We start from the raw sequence: 21,595 nt of genomic DNA on the forward strand, positions 1-21,595 counted from the left end.
AGAACGGGCAGGGGCGCGGCCTCCGGCCTCCCTCCTGGGCAAGGGCCTCGGCGCAGGGACAGGCGACGCATCAGGGCTCACCCCAGGCCTCGGCGGGCAGCCTCCTGGCCCACAGAGGGTGGCTGACGTGCCTGCACCCCTCCTGGGCTGGGGGAGCCCCTGCGGGGACAGGGGTGCAGAGTCCTGTGAAGGCCTGCCCTGCCCCGTTGAGAATGGGCCTGGGCCTCCCGACGTCAGCTGCCTTCCCTGGCAGGAGCGTTTTGTGGGCTGGTTCATGGCGAGGAGGCTGGGGCCTGGGCGGGTAGAGGTGGGGCAGTGAACTCGTCCACTCACCCTCGGGGCTCAGGCAGAAGGTTTCCCCGTCTGTGAAATGGGAGCAATGCCTCTCCTTGCGGCGGCGTGCATCAGCGGCCCTGGCTCAGGCAGGGTCTGCGGTGTAGGCCGTGGTTTTTAGCAAAAGCCCTTGGGGTCCGAGTAACCGGAGAGGAGGAGCCACTCTTTGTTAGAGCGCGGGGGGTGACTTGACCCTGGCCCCCGCTTAGGCCCTGGCCGCAGGCCGCCTTGCTCACGGAGGAGTGCTGGAGCCAGGCCGCGTGGCCCCAGGCAGCGGTCCATCCCCCTGCAGGTCCCTGGTCCTGCTCTGGCTGAGCTCGAGCCCACGCCCCGGCCACACACACACGTGCACAGGTGTGCGCAGAGGTGACAGTTCTGGCAGACTGGAAACCTGCCGGAGGGGCGGTGTCTGTGGGTACAGGGATCACCCCGCCCCGCCCCAGATCCCGCTTCCTCTTTTGTCCTGGGGGCCTGACTGAGGACATCCAGCACCCCCCTTCCCACCGCGCCCCACCCCCGCCCCGCTGGGACTGACTCTCAAAGGCACTAGGAAGGTTATCAGTCTAGTCTGGGAGAACTGTGCCGGCTCCTGGTGATGGGCTGAACCTGACCAGAGCGGCCATCAGCCGAGGGCAGGCTCCCAGCCTCCCCCCCACACCCACCTCAGCCCCTCCAAGGCCTGCCATGCATTCCCAAACCCCGCACCCCAGCACACTTCTCCTTCAGGAAGCCTCCCCAGACCCCGTGGCCCAGCTCCGTGGGTCCCTCCCAGCACAAGTGCAGGCTGGGTCTCCTCTCGTGTGGAAGTGAGTCAAAGCAGGGACGGCGGCGTGAGGCAGACAGGGTCCCCGTGCACAGCGCCCAGCCCTGGGCCTGAGCCAGGAAGGGGCTCCTTAGATGACCCCCACGACTGGCGATAATACCTACGGTGACAAACGCACATCCGCAGCCCCGCCCCCATCAGAACAACGTGCAAACCAAGAGTCCGTTAGGCCCGGTGAGGAGTCACAGAGGACGGACTGTGGATGAGGAGGAGAGGCCTGGGGGAGTGGGAGACCCCAGCAGGTGCACGGTGAGGGAAGGGACGGATGGGGAGGCTGGTCTGGGGGTTTGTGTGTGGGAGGGGCTGGGGGCCTGTGACCCAGGTGCGCCAGCCGCTATGCAGTGGGCTCTGGCAGCCGTGGCCATTCGAGGACACCCAGCAGACAAGCTGTTGGGTGTCTTCAGCTGCTGTGCCCACGAAAAGGCTGGAGGAGAGGCCACGTAATGGTGGGGGGGTCACAGTGAGGAGGCTGAGCTGCCCTCTCACACAGGGAATAGAGCCTGGACCCCCTCTCATGTTGGGGAATAGAGGCCAGACCCCTTTCACATGGGGGAGTAGAGCCCAGACTCCCTCCCACGCGGGGGAGTAGAGGCCGGACCCCCTCCTGAACCCATGCCCCAGGGAGGACTCTGGGAGAGGGACGCGGGTCCGGTTTTGCCCTGGTCCCTGGCCAGCCCCTCCCTAACAGCTCCCGGTAGTGAGCCGCCCCTCCATCCACCGCAGGCGCTTCCATCCCTTGCTCACCGACCACCGCCGCTGGGTCCGCGAGCGCAGCCACGAGTCCTACGCCAAGAACTACTCGGTGGTCTTCCCCCACGACGAGCCCCTGGCGGGGCGCAACATGAGGAAAGACGCCCTGCACGAGGTGCCGCGCCCCGACGCGCAGTCCAGGGCTTGGGGGGGACGGAAGGGATGGGGCACCCCAGCTCCAGGGCGGGCGAGGTGAGGCGTGGCTCAGTCATTCCCGGCTCTGACTAACGGACAGTGCTCAGAGCGCACAGCCCGCGGTCCTCCCTGACTGCTACGGTGGGGGGGGGGGTTCTGGGGGGCGGGTGCCTGGCAGGTGTGTGCAGTCTCGCATCAGACGGGCATGGGCAGAGGGCAGCACGTGGAGGAGACGTGCACCCTGCGTGTAGGGCCTGCTTGGGATGCCTTTCCTCCCTGGCAAGCTTCTACTCATACGATGAAACCCACTGTCAGGTGCCCTTCCTGGAGCCCGGCTGTGGCACTCCGCCAAGCCCCTGACAGCCCAGGCCCCTTCCCCGCGCTCCCAGCCCAGCTCCACTTCCCCTTTCTCCCCCCACCCCCCACACCTTGTGCTGCGAGCTCGGCTGCTCCAGGGCCCTGGGGACAGGAGCTGTGTCCTCATCTCTCTGGCTCCTGAGCACTGAGCACGGAGTCCTGACCCTTAGTACGCATTCAGGGGTGTTTGCCGAATGGGGGGTGGGGCGGGAGGCAGGTGGCACTGAAGCTGAAGGAAGGAAACTCCTTCGTCTGGGACTCCGGTAACTGGACCCCAGAGGGCCCCAGTGTCCCCTGCACTTCCCGGGCAGAGGCTCGCGGACCTCACCGGTGCTCTTGGCTGAGCTCGGGGGGCCAGCTGGGACCTCGGGCCATGGGTGACCGCCCTGCTGTCCTCAGCCTGCCGGGTCACCCCATCCTGACAGCCCCACAGCCTCCCCAGCCAGCACAGGGCTTGCCTGGCTCGCACTGGAAGGAGATGGGCTCAGAAGTGTTACCCGGACGTGCACAGCTTTCCAGGCGCGTGGAAAGGGGCACATGGCAGGCGCGGGAGCGTGATCCGAATTCACCCAAGAGCCCGCTTCCCCGCGTGGTCAGCCCTGCTCATGACACCTCCCAGCCACAATGGTTTTATTAGAGAAGGCCACGCCCCTATCCCCTCCTCGGGAAGGTGACCTCCCTGAGCCACAGGGCCACACTCACGGCGGGCTTTTTTTTTGTGTTGAGAACTGCCCCTTGTGCTGCCCCCTTTGGGTGTCCAAGGAGGACGTTCCTCGGTGCCACCGGTTGGCAGTGTCCCCTTCTCGGCCCGCTCAGGGTCTGGGTGGGTCCACGGGAGCAGCGGATACAGCCTGTCTGGAGCCGTGGGCGCCTGCGCACTGTGGGCCCTCCTGCCGGTCCCCCAAGGCTGCCCGTGGCCACAGGGCCCCCCCAAACCTGAGAGTGGAGATTATTGTTTGTCCCCCAGTCAAAGAACTCTGCCACTATTCCCCTTTATTGTATCCGTGTGCTACTGTGACTTATAATAAGAAATACCAATTTAGTGTTTGTCCAGTCCCGTTTCTGACACAAAGTTCCCCAAACCTTGGAATTTCCTGAATGATGAAAGCTCAAAGGGGGAGCTAGAGGCGGACTTGCTCACCGGCGGCCACGGAGGCCACCGAGCCCGTATAACGGGCCTCCAGAAAAACCCCAAAGGAGGGGCTCAGAGAGCTTCTGTCCTGGTGAGCGCGTGGAGATTTGTGCAGAGTGGGGCCTGGAGGGCCACGAAAGCCCCGTGCCCTTTCCCCACACCTGGCGCCCACTCCCCTCCCGCGTCCGGCTGCTCCAGAGCTATAGCCTGGAGTTGCGGGCGATCCAGTGGGGAAAGCATTCCTCTGAGTCTTGTGAGATGCTCTGGCCCGAGGAGGGGGGTCTGCTCGACGGCCCATCGGTCACAAGTCCCAGTAACAGCCTGGAGTAGGAGATGGGGGCAGCCTTGTGGGACCAAGCCCGCAGCCTGGGAGATCTGCTGCTGCCCTCGGGTAGGCAGTGTCAGAATTGGGTTGGCTTCTCGGACCCTCTCCTGGGGCCCGAGAATTGCTTGGTGTTGTGTGGGAGATGCCAGCACACATGCACGGGCACATCAGGCCCGGAAAACGAACTCAGTCTATTATGGTTTGGGATTGCAGTAAAGCATACATCACACAAAATTTGCCATTTTGGCCATTCTAAAGCACGTAATTCGGGGGAGGAAGTACGTACACAGCGCCACGCAACCTCACCACCATCTGGTGCCGGAGCATTTTCATGCCCCCGAAAGGCAGCCATGTGCCCAGGAAGCAGTGACCACCCCCTGTTCTCCCCACCTTCGCCCCAGCCTGCATGAGCCACCGATCTGTTTTCTGTCCGAGGATTTGCCCGTTCTGGACGCTTCATGAAAGTGGCTCATGAAGGGTCATGAGAGAAGGTCACATGCAACCTGTGACCTTTCCCTTGGCCCGCTCTGTTTGAGGCTGGCCTGTGGTATAGCACGCGTCACACGTCTGCCATGGTTTTTTTTTTTTAATGTTTTATTTATTTCTGAGAGAGAGAGAGAGACAGAGTGAGCAGGGGAGGGTCAGAGAGAGAGGGAGACACAGAATCTGAAACAGGCTCCAGGCTCTGAGCTAGCTGTCAGCACAGAGCCCAACGCGGGGCTCAAACCCACGAACCGTGAGATCATGACCTGAGCCAAAGTCAGATGCTTAACTGACAGAGGCCCCCAGGCGCCCCCCTAATCCCCTCTTTAAAGGCCTCACCTCCATTTGTGGTCACATGGGTGGGGGAGTAGGGCTTTAAGTAGGAATTTGGGGGATGCAATTGTGTCCTGAGCAGAAGGTAACTCAGTAGGGATTCTCTTGCAGGGGGTGCTGAGGGGCTGGGCTCTGGGGCAGCCCCAGCCTGGGCTCGGGTCCCGGCTCCGAGAGTCAGGGCCTCTTTGCCCTCTGCTCCTTGGGGTGATCAGTGGCCTATTCGGTCCCTTGCTGCCCTGCACGGCGGGAGGCAGGGGGTGTCTGGCCCCCCTGAAGCGTGCTCGTTCCCCACCCATACCCAGGAGCTGCTGGCCCGAGGCTGCGTGTTCCAGGAGCGACAGGGCTGGGAGCGGCCCGGATGGTTCACCCCGAAAGGCACAGCTCCAGTGAGTAGGCACGGGCCTCGCCCACGCCCACACCCGTCCACGCCACCCCACCTGCCACCGCCACCCAAGGTGGGGCCTGTGCGGCGGGTGAGTCCCCTTGCGTGCGGGAAGGCTGAGCCCCTGTAGACGTGGCTGTGAGCACGGGGCCGTCCCCTACAGATGTCTCCGGGGCCGTCACTCACCACCCACGGCAGCCAGGCCTTCCAAGGCCTAGATGAGCCCGGGGGCCCCCGGGAAAGCTGCTGTCCCACAGGGAGGGGCCACGCACAGGACTCCCCCGCCGTGCAGGAGAAATGAGCGCATCTTCTCATAATTTTGCTCATATATTTTTGGCAACTGCCACTGTTATTTTACGTTAGTGGGAGGATTTAGCACAGAATTATGCATTCCGTGTTGGTTTGTAACTTGGGATTTCACAGCCTTCTGGCCTCTGGGTGCCCTCCTGGGGGCTCCCCCACTCCCCCGGTGCCTCCCACAGGCCCAGGTGGTCAGAGAAGTACTCAGCCAGCATGCTCGTGAAACTCGTGGGCTGGGGTCCCCTGAGTGGGCGGTGGGGGGCTCTCAGCCCAATCGGGGGGACAGAGCTGCATCCAGATTTGTGCAAATGTAAACCCTCTCCTGCTGCTGTATTTTACCAGGCCCCCTTCCCGTGCAACTACCTCCCGTCGCCATAGCAACTCACGGCCTAAGGCCAGTCCCAGGGCATCCTTAGGCAAGATGGAAGCCAGGGTTCTCAGAGCCTTCCCGGGCAGGTCCCTTCTCTTGGGCTCACTCGGCAGCACAGAGCTTCCCTTGAGGTCCTAACCACTGGAGGGACAGGCGAACGGAGTGAGGCACGGAGCGATTGGAGCTGCTGGGCTCTCTAAGACCGCCAGGGGGCGCAGCCTGTCCCCAGGAGGCTGCCAGGCTGGGGACACAGGGACAGGGTGGGTCTCCAACAGCCCCCTGCACAGCCGTCCACATCCCAGCTGGCCTGTCCCTGGAAACCCCTGTCCCCTGGGTGAGGAGAGGACACTGGATCAGGGATCGAGAACATTCCTTTGGACTGGAGATGGGAAGGCTCTGTACCCTCTCACCGGGGAGCCATCCTGGGAGTCCAGGGCACTGAGTGACAAGATGTCCCCCAAATCCCTGACGCCTAGCCAGGCTGCAGCTGGGATGTCCCTTCTGGGTCTCAGGGGCCCGGCAGGGAGATGGCTGTGCAGAGGCCCCTGCCCTGGATGCCAGGGCTCGAGCTGGGGCCCGGGGAGCAGAGTTACCCAGCTCAGCCAGGACCCCGCACTCGGCTCGCACCTGTGATAAGAGGCTGGGTAGGTCTGGCCGTGCTGGGGGTGGCAGCTGACTGGCCCCTCGGTAAGAGCAGGGCTGGGGAAGGGTTGGCCGTGTGTGGGCACCTCAGAGCCGCTGACAGTGCAGGATGGGCCAAGGCAAGGGGCAGTCGAGGAGCCAGCCTCTGGGGCCCACGCGGCAAGGTCTGCCAGGCCTGTGACGTCGGGCGAGTTTTAATCTCTGCCTCAGTTACTCGTCTGCGGAAAGGATCTCCCTCCCTAGAAGCTTGAGGCACTCGGAGCAGGGCTTGCCCAAGACTCCGTCACCCTCTTCCTCGGGGACCTGGTTCTGGGGTCTTATCCTGCTGTCTTAGCCTTGAGGTGAAAGCCCTGACGGTGGCCCAGAGCTCTCCGGTGACGCGCCCGTCTCTCCCCACCCCGAATACACCCCACTTTTTCTCCATCCTTCTGGGCCCCAGCTGGCACAGCCCAGCCTCCCCACCGGCCCTCAGACGCACCACCACCACGGCGACGAGGGTGTTTTTGTGCCAGGGTTTGTGGGGCTCCTGAACCCCTTCACCTCCCCCAGGCTGTGCCCCCAACACCGCCTTCCAGAGGGCGCCGGTGAGGCCGGATCGTCCAAGCCACCTTCACCCCTGCGGGACCGGCTCCCCGCCTGCCCAGCCGTGTGCGCACATGAACATGCGAGCGCACGAGCGAGCGTAGGGGGGGCGGAGGGCGGGGCGGGAAGGACGGGGGCGGGGGGCGGTGACGAGCCTGTCTTCCCTCAGGTCCTGAAGTACGACTACTACGGTGCCTATGGGAACCAGGCGCACGGCGACCACGCCTACGGCCGGCTGCTGGGGGACGAGTACACGTTCGACTTCCCGCCCCACCTCGACGTGGTCAGTGGCTGAGCCCCCCAGCCCCGAGGGAGGAGAAAGTGGGGCTCCCGGTGGGGCTGACCCTCGGGGACCCCACGCGAGTCCCGGCAGAGGCCCTGTGGGCTCCACTGTTCACCCCTGTTTTGGGCTGACTCGGTTTTGATGTTCTCCTCTCTTCCCTCCCCTGTACCACGGCCTTGCCACGCCTCACGGCAGTATTCCCGCTTCGGGTGGTGGGGCTGGGGCTGGCTGTGTGGCCCCAGCCAGGGGCTGCCCCTCTCTGGGCCTCCCTCCCTCCTGAGACTGTGTGAGTGACAGGCTCCTCCGGAGAGCTGCTATCGGTGGCTCTCACAGAGTAGACCTAATATGGGCCCCTCCAGGGGATGAGCAGGAGGTCTGGGGTCTGGGGTCTGCTCACTGCACCTCTGGCTCCAGAAGTGGGGAGGCGACGCTGGTCATCGCTCTGGCTGGCGTGCCTGGACCTGACTCCCGCCGGGGTCGGGGCGACAGGCTGTGGGGGCCGGGCTGCCCCCACCCCCCGCAGTCTGCACCACGCAGAGGTGCTCTTGAGGGAAGCTTGGGCAGAAAGAGCCACGCCAGCCTCCACGCTGAGCGGCCCGCCGTTCTGTAAAGGGATCACCCAGTAGAACGTGGCCGAGAGAGCGAGGGAGGCCTCGCCCGCCCCTAGTGTGGCAGTGGAGCCAAGCCTGTGGGCGCCCAGCCCGGGGCCGCCCGGGGAAGCACCCTCTCGGAGGAAAAGGCAGCCAGCCAGATTCCTGGTTGTACGGACGGCCTGTGAGGTCACCCGGGGCCCCGGCTCAGAGGGCCCCACGTGGGGACTCACACTTGCTCTCGCCACCTGCAAACCCTTAATGCTTTAGGAACCGGGCCTGAGGTTCCATTGTGCACCGGGCCTCACAGATTCTGCGGCTGGTCCCCAGGGAGAGATCCATTTCCTCCCCCGCCCCGCCCCAGCTCGCTCTGGTGGTAAAGGCACCGGGGGAGGGGCTTGGGCGTCGGAAGCCGGAGGCACGCGTGTCGCGAAGCTCTGGGGTCCCTGGCGCCGCCTGGAGTCTGGCACCTCGGCTCCCGCGGCTCCCAGGGCCTGCAGGACGTCTGGCCTTCGGGGACGTGGGCGCCCGGAGGGGATGCCAACTTGGCTCGGTGGCTTCGTCCAGCCTCTGCAAAGGCGCCGGAACAGTCCCAGAGCATGAAACACACACTTGTTCTCAGTGCTGGCAGCCTCCCCAGCCCGCGGAGACGGGGTGTCGGGACTCAGCCCGGAGACCGTGTCAGGGTTTGCTCTGCGGCCCCAGGCGTCAGGGAAGGTCTGCAGGGAAGGGGCAGCAGGAGCCCCACAGAGGGCAGCAGTGTCTGCGGGGTGTGGGGTGGCGGCATCTGGGGCTCCTGTGGGGTGCCAGACCCCCCGGGGAAGCCCGAGTGGGGCCTTGGCCAGTTTCCCCGGTGTAAACGCTCTCACCGCTCATGCCGATGCGCCCACGCGGAGCTGGGGGGGGCACCGCTCGACAGCGCGGGCTGGATGCGAGGCTCCTTGGTCCTCCAGCCACGTAGCCCGCAGCCAACCGTGCGTCCCCTCCCCGGGCCCTCAGAGGGCGCTCCTGGCAGCCTCCTCGTGTGGGGTGGGAGGAGGTGACACAGGTCCCCAGCGCTCGGCGACGGATACCAAGGGGGGGCGCCTCCACTCAGCAGTGGGTGATGTGTTTAGCACGAATATGCCATGGTGCCCGGACAGAAGACGGGGCAGAAAAATGGACAGTTAACACGGGACCTGGAGGGCCCGGCGGGGGCATCCGTACACCAGCCAGCAGGTGCGCTGTGTTCTTTGTGTAAAAAAGCAAACCAACCAGCTTTACTGAGATAGAATTCACATGTTGCACAACACATCCACTTAAAGTATATAATTCGGTGTTTTCTTTTTAAATTTTCAAATGATTATTTATATTTGAGAGAGAGACAGAGCGTGAGCGGGGAAGGAGCAGAGCGAGAGGGAGACAGAATCAGAGGCAGGCTCCAGAATCTGAGCTGTCAGCACAGAGCCCGACGCGGGGCTGGAACTCACGATCCGTGAGATCATGACCTGAGCTGCAGTTGGACGCCTAAGGGACTGAGCCACCCAGGCGCCCCCCAATTCGGTGTTTTTAAATTTACCCCCCGGGCCAGTGCAGCTGTCCCCACGAGGTGATGTTAGAATATTTTTGTCCACCCCCAGGAGAAACCCTGACCCACCAGCAGTCACTCCCCATCCTCCACTCTGTCCCCATGTCGTCCCCACCCACAGACGACCACGAAAGCTTCTTATGTCGCTGGCACTGTACCCGCTTGGACGTTTCATACTGATGGAGTCCTACATCATGCAGTCTTTCGTGACTGGCTTCTTGCGCTTGGCACAGTATATTCAAGATCCGTACTCGTTTTCAGTCGTATCCGTGATTCGTCACTTCTTTTTCTGAGCAACTTTTCCGGACACTTGCGCTGTCTCCACTCTTTACCTTCTAGGAGTCATGTCACTGTGATCATGCACGGACAGGTGTTTGTGTGCACATAGGTTTCATTTCTCTTGGGTAGATGTCTAGCAGGTGCGTGGCCGGATCATATGGGAGCTCGATGCTTAACGTCTTGAGGATCTGCCGACTGTTTTCCAAAGTGGCCGCTCTGTTTCACGTGCCCACCCATAGCAGATGAGGGTCTGACTTCTCCACGTCCTCACCACCACTTGTGAATCTCTCTCTTTGATCCCAGCCATCCTAGTGGGTGTGAGCTGGGATCTCACTGGGGGTTTGAGCTGCATTTCCCTCCTGGCTAATGATGTTGAGCGTCTTCCCATGTGCTCATTGGCCATTCGTACATCTTCTCTGGAGAAATGTCTGTTCAGACACCTTGCTCATCTTAAATCGGGTTACTGGTTTTTATATTGAGATATAACATATATTGTTATGTGCTGGGTCATATTTCAGAAGGCTTTTCCTGACCCAAGGCCATGAAGACTTGCTCCCGTGTTTTCTTCTAAGAATCTTATAGTTCAGCTCTTACTCTTAGGTCTGGACCCACCTGGGCTAAGGTTCGTGTCTGGTGTGAGGTAGGGGCCCACCTCCTTCCCTGCATGTGGCTGTCCCCCTGTGCCCGCACTGCATGTTGATGACCGTGGCTTCCCCCTCGCCCGGCCTTGGCGTCTTGTGGAAGAGCCGTGACCATAAACGTGGGAGGTTATTTCTGGACTCTCAACCCCATTCCAGTGACCTATGTGCATACCCTTGTGTTAGTGTGATCACCGTGGCTTTGCAGTCAGTTTCGAAATCAGGAAGCAGGAGTCTCCCAGCTTGGTCCTTCTTTTTCAAGACTGTTTTAAGTATTCTGGGTCCCTTGCGTTTGTGTATGAACTTCAGGATCAGTTTGCCAATTTCTGCCAAGAAGCCCGCTGCGATTTTAATGGCGATTGTGCCGAATCTGGATCCATTTGGAGAGCACATCATCATTTTAGCAATATCAAGTCTTCATCCTGTGAGCATGAGATGTCTTTCCATTCTTTCAGGCCTTCTTTAATTTCTTTCAAAAATATTGCCGAGTTTTTGGAATATAAGTTTTGCACTTCTTTTGTTAAATTTATTGGTATTTTTAAATTCTTTTTGATGATGTAGGTGGGATTATTTTCTGAATTTCATTTTTGATTGCTCATTGTTAGTGAAATGCAGAAATATAATAGTTTTTATTTGTCTGTTACACCTTGATCTTGTATCCTGCTGCCTTGTTGAACTGTTAGTTGTAATAGATTTTAGTGGGTTCCTTGGGAGTTTCTTTTTTTAAATTTTTTATAATGTTTACTTATTTTTGAGAAAGAGGGAGGGAGAGAGAGAGCACGAGTAGGAGAGGGGCAGAGAGAGGGAGACACACAATCTGAAGCAGCTCCAGGCTCCGAACTGTCAGCACAGAGCCCGATGCAGGGCTTGAACTCACGAACTGCAAGATCATGACCTGAGCTGAAGTCAGATGCTCAACCGACTAAGCTGCCCAGGCATCCCTCTTCTTCAGTCAGTTTTAGTAACTTGTGTCTTTCTACGAATTTGTCCATTTCACATGCCACGTGCTGGCATATGGTTACACGTGGGTTTCCCCTAGAATCCTCTTACTGCTGTAGGGTGGGTAGTGATGTCTCCTCTTTCCTTCCCTGATTTTAGTACTTTGAGTCTCTTGTCTTGTTTTATTTCTGAGTCTAGCTGATGGTCTGTTAATCTTGTTGATCTTTTCAAAGAACCAGCTTTGTTTTTGCTGATTTTCTCAACTATTCCTCATTTCATCTATTTCCTATTCTGGTCTTTATTAAGTCTTTCCTTCTGCTTGCTTCTGGTTTAGTTCGCTCTTCTTTTTCCAGTTTCTCCAACTGGGAAGCTGAGACATGGACTGATTGAGAGCTTCCTTTCCATGGCAGCATTTGCAGGTGTAAGGTCTCTGTGAGCACGGCCCTGCCTTCATCCCCTCTTCCGTCAGCATCCTTCTCAAAGTATTTTCCTATCCCACCCACCCCAGATGTTTTCTTCAATCCTTTGGTTATTCAGGAGTGGCTGTTCAATGTCACTTACATGCAAACTTTCTTCCTGCCCTCGACTTGAATGTAATTCTGCTGTGGTCCAAGAGCATGCCGTTGATTGCACTGTCTTCTTTGGTGGTGTACAGTCTGCCGGGAGAACGTTCCCTGTGCTTGAGGAGAATGGTGACGGTGGGTTGCCAGCTGGGAGCGGGGAGGGGATCTCGGGGCAGGTGTGCAGCAAAGAGGCCAGTGCCCCAAGCTCTGGGGAGGCGTGGCTCCGAGCCCTTCATGGCATCCTTCCTCCCTGGAACTTTTCAGATCAAGAAGGAGTGTCTGGCCTGCAGAGGGGCCGCTGCCGTGTTCAACATGTCCTACTTTGGAAAGTTCTACCTGGTGGGTCTGGATGCGAGGAAGGCTGCCGACTGGCTCTTCTCTGCTGATGTCAGCCGACCCCCAGGTACGAGCTCCGGGGGCCATGCTTCTGTCCCACTTTGGTGCCAGGAAGAACCTCCTGGGCACAGCCCTGCACACTGAGGCCAGGCGGCGAGCTGACCCGCCCCCCTCTGACACAGAGCCCCATCCTGACACTCAGGGCTCTGCCCCTTGGCCTGGCCCTGGGCCCTGCGTCTACATCTCTCTGCCCTCGTTGCCACGCCTCAGGCCCTAGGCTCCCAGCACCTTCCTCTATCCCTCCCCCTGCCCTTCCTTCCCCCTCCTCCTTCCCTCCTTCTCTGTTTACTTTGTTCCAGAAAGGATACAAGGCAGGAGGCTCTCTGTAAATGTCTCCTGGGACTGTGGAGCCCATTCGGGAACACTCTCCCCAAGTAGGGTTTCTAGAATTAAATACAAATACAGGATGAAATACAGAATTCAGGAGGCTTTAGCAAGGCTGTGCTCTCTCTGACAGCCGGGGTGGAACACTTCCAGGCTCCTCGGCTCCTGGGGGCGGGGGGCGAGCAATCCTCTGTGTTCCTCGGCTGTGGCTGCACCAGCCTCACCCCTGCCTTGATGTCACAGCTCCTTGCACTTTCTTCTCCTTACAAGGAGGCCAGGCATCCCGGATTGAGCCCACCACAATGACCATCCAACACGATCACGGCTGCAAAGCCCTATCTCCATATAAGGTCATATTCACAGGTACTCAGGGTCGGACGTCAACATATCATTTCATGACACAATTCAACCCATGACACCATTTTCTCAGCCAGTCAACCCACCTGCTCCTCCTGCTCACCTCCTCTTAAACCTCCCCGTGACCCACACCCCATTTGCCCCCCCTACCCACCCACCCCAGCACCCCTCCATCCACCTTCCCATTTGCCTCCATTCATCCATCCATCCACATAGTCATTTATGCACAGACATTAGGAGCCTCTGCTCAGCAGACACGGAAGCACCAGAGTGAGCGAGACCGGAGCCCTGCTCCTAAGAACTTTCTGGCATGTGGGGGGTGGGGGACATCCATGTCCCAGGTCGAGGTGTTTCAAGAAGAAAGAAGCCCCGCTCGTGATCCTTCCTCCTCAGGGAATGACAGCGTGGGTGACCGTCCCTCCCTCTCTGGGCCCCTCCGTGTTGGTGGCATCGCCTTGTCGAGGTCACCCGCCCTAGGGCAGGCACCCCATCGAGTGGCTAGGCAGGCGTGTGTGCCGGGCTGTGCTGAGCGGCTCACACACTCTGGGTCTCTCTCTCGCCCCCAGGCTCAACCGTGTACACATGCATGCTGAACCACAGGGGCGGCACCGAGAGCGACCTGACCGTCAGCCGCCTGGCCCCTACCCCCCAGGCCTCGGCCCTGGCCCCCGCCTTTGAAGGTAAGAGGTGCCCCACGGGCTGAGTGATGCTGTGACTGCAGCCCTGGGTCGGGGATGGGCTGCCACGGGCAGCTCTGTAATTACCCGTGGCGCGCGCAACGGTCAGGGCTTGGGAGATTAGGGGTGTCGCTTCAGGCCAGAGGTTGGCTTTGTTCTGGCACTGACGGCGGCTCTGAGTGCTCCGTGATTATGTCTTTGAATCTGTCTGTGCCGTGGCGTGGCGTGGACGTGGGCGTGCTCAGCTTGTCTGCCCAGAACAGAGGGAGCCACAGATGGGGCCAGGTCCCCTCCCACTTGGACACATTAGCTCCTTTCTGCCACCAATGTCTCTGGAACTTTGATCTCTGCTGAATCCCGTCTCGGGCTGGGGCAGGTCCTTAGAAGGTATATGGTTCGGTGCTCAAGCTGTTACTCGGTTGCCCTCTGCAGCCCCTTCACTTTTGCTTGCATGCCTCCAGTGACAGGTAGCTCAGTACCTGCTATCCTTGTCTGCACAGCCCTGACAGCTACGCTGAGCCAGATCTGCTGCCTGTCACTTCAACTCCCCGACCCTACTTCTCGGTTCTCACGGGAGCAAGGTCACCTCTAGTCCTGTAACCGTCTTGGCTAGGCAAGAAGAGAGATGGCTGAGATCCGCAGAGAGCAGGAAGCACCTTCCTTCTCCAGGAAGGGGCCCCATCGCCACTCTGAGAGACTGGGTTTGCAGAGGAGAAGGGTGTCAGCCATGCCAGGGAGAGGGTCCGTCAGCAGGAAGGACTCAGCCCATTCAGAGAAGCTGGCCGCCCCCGCCCCCGGGGACCCGGCTCCATGCTGCCAACAGATGTAGCTGTGTCCTCGGTGAGACTCAGTCAGGGGTTGGCGGGCGAGCTCCCGAGGCCGTGGGGGAGGGGGCGGCGAGTGAGAAGGAGGGCTCATTGGCCGGGCAGGTGCACAAGTTCAACAAGTACTTGCTGAGCACTTGCCATTTCCCAGGCTGCTGGAGGCACCCAGGAGACTCCAGCCCCTGGGGTTATATCTGGGGGGGGTGCAGGGGTGATGGGACAAGGTTGCTGTGCTGGACACGGACTCCTTGGGGGTGGACTTGGGGGCTGAGGGTGGGTGGACTCCTGGGTCCCTGGCTGACTGCTGAACACAGTGTCGTGGCGTAGCACCAGCTGACCGGAGGCTGTGAGTGCGGGTGAGGGGTCTTACTGGGTGCAGCCAGGGCTTGGGGGCCCCCCACCTCCTGGCGCTGGTGGTGCAGGAGCCGGGAAAGCAGTGGGTGCAGCCAGGGCGGCTGTGCTTTGTGAATGAACTCGATCGCCCCTTCCTTCTCCCAGTGCTCACAGAGCCTTTACAGTAAGACAGATGCGGGCAGCCAGCGGAGGCAGGAGAGGAAGGAGGCTGGCTGGGGCCTCCGAGATCTCACGGTATCACACAGGGCCAAGAAGAGACCATAGAGCACCAAGTGGAAGAGCAAGGGGATGGAAGAGAGCAGGGCTCTAGAGGCTATGGAAGTAGCCTCCAAAAGGCTTCCTGGAGGAGGTGATGTTCTGGTCTGAGCCTCTGGGGATGGGTAGGAGCTGCCACAGCTAGAAAGGTGACTGTAAACAGCTGGATGGAGAGGGACCCCAGTGAGGGCACCAACCACCAAAGTCCTGGGCCAGGTCTTGCCACTGCCTGGCTCTGTGGCCCATGGCTCCAAGCCTCAGTTTCCCCATCTGGAGAATGGGGACCTTGCTGGTCGCCTCACCACAGGGAGCTATAGTGAAAGCACTTTGTATACTGAGCCGCTGCCCCAGGTGCGCCCAGATTCAGCAGGTGGCTTCCTGGCGCAGATGGTTTGAGGAGCACCCGCCTTGCCAGGGCCAGGCATGGGCAGGCTGTGGAGCCGAGGTAAGGGCACGGTGCTCGTAATTCGGAGGTGTTCTTCCCAGACTCCGGCGCCTCTGAGTCAGACTGCACGGCTGCCTGGGCATGGGGGGCGGGTTTGCGCTCAGCCTGCCAGCGGGAGCACGCGGGACCCGTGGCGAGGGAGGCGCCGTGACGCCTGAGTCACAGCCCGGGAGGCTCTGGAACGTGCTGCCGGGCCCGGGGACACGGCCAAACACGAGAAAACCGGCGGCATGTGGACTGCGTTTTATTTTCGGCCTTAAAAACTGTAGCGTTCCTGCCATGAATATGCATGCCTGTTAAATATGCATGTTTTAGACGCCGGTTAATTACACCTGTTACATCAGATCACCATGAAGTCGAAGAGGATGGGGCGGTTTGCATTCGATCAAGGTTGCGTACAGAGCAGCTGTCAATGCTGACCGTGATCTTGAACCATCTTTGATATCCCCAAGGAAGACGTGCTTGCAGGAGACATTCTGACACTGCAGGAAGGTGCCAGATAAAATCCACGGCCCCCAGGTACCCGGCTGGAACGCGAGCCCCTGGGCTCAGTGCCCACTGAACGCCCTCTCTGCCATGGCTGCTTGCAGGCTGGGCCCGGAGCTGAGCCCGCTGCGGCCGCAGGACCTGGCACTTTGGATCTTCAGTGAGGGACAGCTGCCAGGAGAGCGTCAGGCCCCGCAGCTGCCACCCCGCTGGCCCCAGGCAGCCCGGCAACACCCCTGGGGAGGGGCCTAGGGTGGTTTCAGACCCCTGGTGCTACACAGAGGATGGGGCCCATAAGAGTCCCCAGCCCAGAGGTCAGGGGGCCCTTTTGGGGGCCAACTTGGCCTTTTGGCTTGTCTCCCTTTGTGCTCATCAGTTTAAGAGGAAGGAGGAAGAGAGGAGACTCAGTCACACCTGGCTGGTGCTTTGGTAGATTTTTTTACCCAGTGGATGCTGTTCATAGTCCTATGGGGACAGGTGTGGTTCAGCCCATCTTACAGATGAGAAAACGGAGTCTCAGAGAAGTAAGAAGTGAGGCCATCAAGCCACAGAACCCCCTCTCAGCCAGGCCAGCCTGGTGCCAAGGCCTATGTGATTCCCAGACAGTGTCCTCCGGGGTGGGGTGGGGTAGTGTCCCTGCAAAGTGTCCCCATAGGGGGGTGTGACAGGGACTTGGGGAGCAGCCTGTTTCCCAGCCCCACAGCCCAAAGGATCCGAAGGTGCGTGCAGGGTGTTGTCCTGGTTGTAGGGAGACTGGGGAGGGGGTACAGACGCGGCCCCCAGGCACGGGCAACGGGGCAGGCCACTGCGGTGAGGGCGCGTTGCTGCTCTGCAGGGTTGGGGTGGGTGAGCGGGCTTCCCGGAGGAGGAGGTGTTTGAGCTGGGTCCGGCGAGGCACCAGTGAGTGGAGGGCCTGGGTGAAGACGGGCCAAGTGTATCCAAACCACGTGCCTTGTGAGGCGCGGGCTCTGACGGGCGGAGGGAGTGCTTTCGGTCCCTCCTGAGGGCTGGGGAGCAAGGGGGTCAAGATGTGGTGGACAGGACTGGGGGTGGGGTTGGAGGCTGGGCCAGGAGGGGACAGAGCCGGCCCAGGGGTGCTGCTGCCTATGGGCGCTGAGAGAAGGGACTTGGGGGCTGCTTTGGGATGTGGGGGCACAGGAGATGGTGGGCCGCTGCCGACCCCAGGGTCTGGCCACCTGCCAGGAGGTGCCTCTAGCTCTGGTATTCAGGGAGGGCTTCCCGGAAGCTAAGGCCCCTGCGTGGCACCTGGGGGAGCAGAAGGGAACACAGCACATGGGATGACAAGGTGGGGAATGTCCCAGGGGCCCCCTGGACAGGGTGGAAGGAGGCCCGCAGCCCGTGCTTCTGCTCCTTCTGGGGTGGAACTGAGGAGGGAGGAGGCTCCAAGCTTCCAGCCCCGCCCCACCCCACCCTGCCTGGGCACCCCCCAACGAGAGCCCGGCCAGCAGGTGCTCCCGGAGAGGGAGAGAGGCCTGGCGCCCTTGCATCCCCAGCCCTCTGCCACCAGCCGGGCCCTCCTTTGCAGGGAAGGGTAGTGAGGCGTGCCTACTTGTCAGTCGTGGTGGGTAGTGTACCTATTACCACAGCTGCGGGGGTGGGGTGGGGTGAGGTATGGTCCAGGGAGAGGCACTTAGGGGGACTCTCCAGCTTCAGGGGCCCCTTGCCCATCTCCCCCCACACCCACTCGCTATGCCCGGCCTGGAGGCTGATGCCCAGAGCCAGCGGTGTCCCAGGTGGAAAGAAGCAGCTGCCACAGGCCCCTGAGAGGAGGATGCCTCCCCCTCCCAGCGCAGAACCAGCCCTGCTCAGGCCCCTCCCTGGGGCCCCGTCCGCAGCAACTGTGTGAACCGGGCCCTCGTGAGGGCATTTCCGGTCCTGTTCCCATTATACAGACGGAGAAGCGGCTGGGGGGTCAGGGATCTCCTGGGGACCTCTGCTCTGAGGTGGGGGAGCCCTGTTGAAACTAACAAGGAAGGAAAGAGACGGGATGGGAGGGGAGGTCCAGAGAAAGCTGAGATGAAGGAGCCTCCCCCCTCCCTCCCTCCCCACCTCGCCCACCTCCCTGGCTCCTCGAGAGATAGTGCCCGCCTGCCCCAGGCACAGGCAGTGGCTGGATCTCACAATATCCCCGCAGAGGAGCTATGCTGCTGCTCAATGACAGATGAGAGCACAGGGGCTCAGGGAGGCTGTGTGACAGGTCCAAGGCCACACAGCTGTCCCAGCTCCCGGGGGCAGGGGCTCTCCCTGGACATTGGGCCGAGACGGGTTGCCCTCCATGCACCCATACCTGGGTGGCAGTGTGGCCCAGCCTGTGACTCAGAGATGGACAGAGTCTGATCTACCACATGACCTATCTGAACCTCGGTCTCCTTTTCTGAACCCCTGGGGTGGTGTTGAGCATCAGTCTCCTGGGAGGAATCAAAGGGGTATTACCTATAAAGCCAGGCCCAGTACCCAGCCCCAGCAAGTCCTGATATGGCCACAGGGGACCCAGAGACCAGGGGCCAGGGGAATACAGAGTGAAAGCACAGCCAGAGAGGAACAGGGACTTGCCCAAGGCTGCCCAGCACTGACGACGGACGGGGCTCCGTGGTGTGGGGGGCTCTCACCCTCTCCTGGACCGGGAGCCCTTTGAGAAGTGGCTGAAAGCCTCAGACTCTCCCAGAACAGGGCTCCCTTGTGCGCAGCCCCCAGTCCCAGCCCCCAGAGAGAAGCCAGGGCCACTGGGGAGGGTGGCTGCCCTCTGGCCAGGCCCCGCCGCCTCGCTGAGCCCGGGTGCCTCTCTTGCAGGGGACGGCTACTACCTGGCCGTGGGCGGGGCCGTGGCCCAGCATAACTGGTGTCACATCAGCTCGGTGCTGCAGGACCAGAAGTTCCGGTGCCAGCTCATCGACAGCTCCGAGGACCTGGGCATGATCAGCATCCAGGGCCCCGCCAGGTAAGGACGGGACCGGGAGCCACGCAGCTGGACGCACGGCCCCCCGGGGCCCGAACCCGGGGCCCTCCACCTGGGACCTGTGGCTGGAACAGGGCACTGGTCCAGAGTGGGATGTTCTGGTTAGCTAAATGCTCTCGTGAACCCAGAGACGCCACGCCGGAGAAATCACGTTCAAAGCCCCGGAATACAGGAAAGCTCTCGGTGGGACAGACTGGACCGCCAGGAGTCTGCACCGAGAGCTGCGGCATTGCAGAGGGCCTGGGGGTGCCAGAGGGGGGTTGCCTCTGGGTCACTGGTAGAGTCGAGCAGTTACTGATGCCCACTCCAGTGTGTACAGCCAGGCTGGGTTCTCCCTGACCCTGGGGCTGAGAAGTCTATCAAACACTGAGAGGCCACCCCCCCACGGCCCGAACACCTCCGGACGAGTGATTCAGTCATTCATTCGTTCCGTACATACTTGCTGAGCTGCATTCCTGCCCGCAAGGAGTCAGAGCCTGGAGGGCCCTCCGAGGCTGGCCTGTGCAGGGAGCCACAGACTGGCTTAGGCAAAGGAGCTCCTGGGCGGTTGTGCCCTTTGGAGAGGTCCCTCTGGCGGGGATTCCGGAAGGGACTTGGGGACGGGGGACCAGTGGGGAAGAATAATCGTGGTAACAGCCACCAACCGGGCACCTGTGAGGCGCCAGACCCTATGCCAGAGAGACGTTTGCCCAGGGTGGTGATGCTCGTAAGTGTCGGGGCGCGTGCGTGCAGACCCGCCCCCGGGCTCTGAGAGCCGCACTCCTGCCGTCGCCCTTCCCGAGGAGTTACACACCCTCTTGGCGACGACGCATGTGCTCTCGGTGCTCCATCACTGGCCCCGGAGCCCAGGCACCATCGGTGGGGGGGAGACTCCCCACGGGACTGCGGGACTGGAGAAGTGAAGTGGGGGGGGGCGGGGGAGGGCCCTGCCTCTGGGGGCCCGTGTTCGAGGAAGGCTGTGTTCCTGGAAAGTGATGGGAACAGAACAGCCGGAGGCGGGGGGGGGGGGGGGGGGGGGGTGGCCGGACGCACTGCAGCCAGGTGCCCCCGGGCTGTGTCCGTGTCAGCGGGAGTCCCTCTGGGACCCCGGGGGCACCCGGCAGATGCGCACTTGCTGGACGAATCTGAGCACGTCGTATACTTGAATGTGGATCGGCATCTGTCAAGTGGTTGACCTGAGGCTGCCACGAATGCCAGCATCCACTGCGGGGACGTTTGGGCAAAGCCCTGGAAGAAACGAGGGATTGCGCTCTGGAGGGACGGTGTTCCAAGGCAGAGGACGCAGCAGGTGCAAAGGCTCGGTGGCCTGTGTGTCGACGGGAAAACAGTGAGGCTGGCTGGAGCAGGGCAGCGGAGACACGCTTGGGGAGCAGAGGAGGCAAGAGCCTGTGGCGGGGGGGGCTGTGAGTGAGGGGCACTGAGCAGGGCAGAGACGCGGTCAGACTTGGGCTTTACAGGGGATCTGATGCCGGCCAGGGCGAGGAGGTCAGCAGGGGTGTGAGGAGCTCGGGGGCCGGAGAAGCCGTGTCCAGGTGGCCCGGGGGTCCCAGCGGGATGAAGACCCAAAACCGAGCATTATGTTTGTTACTTGCAGTGGACTTGAGGGTGGTTTGTGGGACGGCTGGGCGGGAGCACGCGGACCCAAGAAGGGAGGAGGGGAATGTGGAGCGGAGCGAGGTCGCTGGCCACGGCTAAGGGGAGGGACGTGGGGCCCGAGGGGGGGGTGGCCCAGGACCCCAGCTCGGCCGGCACAGATACCGTGGGCGGTTTCCTGGTCTCCCCGGGGCCAGCCACTCACAGTCTGTGGGCCGGACGGAGCTGGGGGTCCCGGCCGGCCCTCGGCAGCCTCCCCCCGACCCATACCACAGTGCCCGCGGCCCGGCGTGAGCTAATTTTAGCACGGAGGAGGTGGGTGGGCAAGGGAGGGAGGGTGCAAGCAGCCAGACCAAGGCAGGGCCCCTGCGGGACAGGCCAGCCTCCTCTGCCTCATTGGAAGCCACTCCAGGTGGGTGGTGATGACGGCCACCCCCCTGGTAATTTCTTAACTTCCTGCTCCGATGTGCCTTCTCCTTCAAGGACAGCCCCGCATTCCTGTAGAGGAACAGCCGCACTGGCACCACGGGTGGGGGCTGGACCTTCTGAGTTGTCAGGTGGGAAGCGATTTAACCCAGCACCCTGACCGTGGGCGATGCTAAGTGACCTGCTGTCCAGTAGAGCTCTCTGGAAGCGTTCTGTAATTGGGTGGGCCTGGTACGGCACCTACCGCTAAGCTGTAGGTGGCCACTGAGCCCTAAATGTGTCTGATGAGACTGAATATTTCATCGTAATGAACTTAAACTCAAGCGGCCACAGGTGGCTAGTGGACGGGCCCTGTCACAATTACCAACATCCAGGCGGTTGGTACGTGCCTTCGCACTGATTCCTCACCAGTGCCCTGGGAGGGGGCATCACTGCCCCAGCAGAGGATGGGGTGCGGGGGTGGGAGGGGGTGAGAGGTGAGCCGGGACTTGAACCAGTGTCTCTGGCCCGTGCCCCCCAGCGCCACCTGCTGCCTCTCTCGTGGAGGGACAGCCTCCTGCGCCCCAACCCGGTTTAGGTGGGTTGGTGCCCAGAGCTACCCGTCGCGCTGCGGACCCCCTACAAACCCTTGGCCCGGCGGGGGGCAGCAGCCGCAGACTCCTGCCCCTGCAGAGA

General features: G+C 61.4%; 1 protein-coding gene across 2 annotated transcripts in view; it reads left to right on the forward strand.

The window, feature by feature from the left end:
• Positions 1 to 21,595, forward strand: part of SARDH (sarcosine dehydrogenase) — a 58,206-nt gene that overhangs the window by 17,611 nt on the left and 19,000 nt on the right. Inside the window, exons 12-17 of one of the 2 annotated variants that reach the window (XM_039255184.1) lie at positions 1,880 to 2,021; positions 4,974 to 5,057; positions 7,117 to 7,230; positions 12,071 to 12,209; positions 13,450 to 13,563; positions 18,736 to 18,883. In XM_039255184.1, the coding sequence (XP_039111115.1) occupies positions 1,880 to 2,021; positions 4,974 to 5,057; positions 7,117 to 7,230; positions 12,071 to 12,209; positions 13,450 to 13,563; positions 18,736 to 18,883 (741 nt within the window). The remainder of the gene's footprint in view (positions 1 to 1,879; positions 2,022 to 4,973; positions 5,058 to 7,116; positions 7,231 to 12,070; positions 12,210 to 13,449; positions 13,564 to 18,735; positions 18,884 to 21,595) is intronic. The other variant, XM_039255185.1, reaches the window with a different exon arrangement.

This window comes from Hyaena hyaena, unplaced genomic scaffold, assembly GCF_003009895.1.
Source record: "Hyaena hyaena isolate Hyena2069 unplaced genomic scaffold, ASM300989v1 scaffold_511, whole genome shotgun sequence".
Taxonomy (NCBI): Eukaryota; Metazoa; Chordata; class Mammalia; order Carnivora; family Hyaenidae; genus Hyaena; species Hyaena hyaena.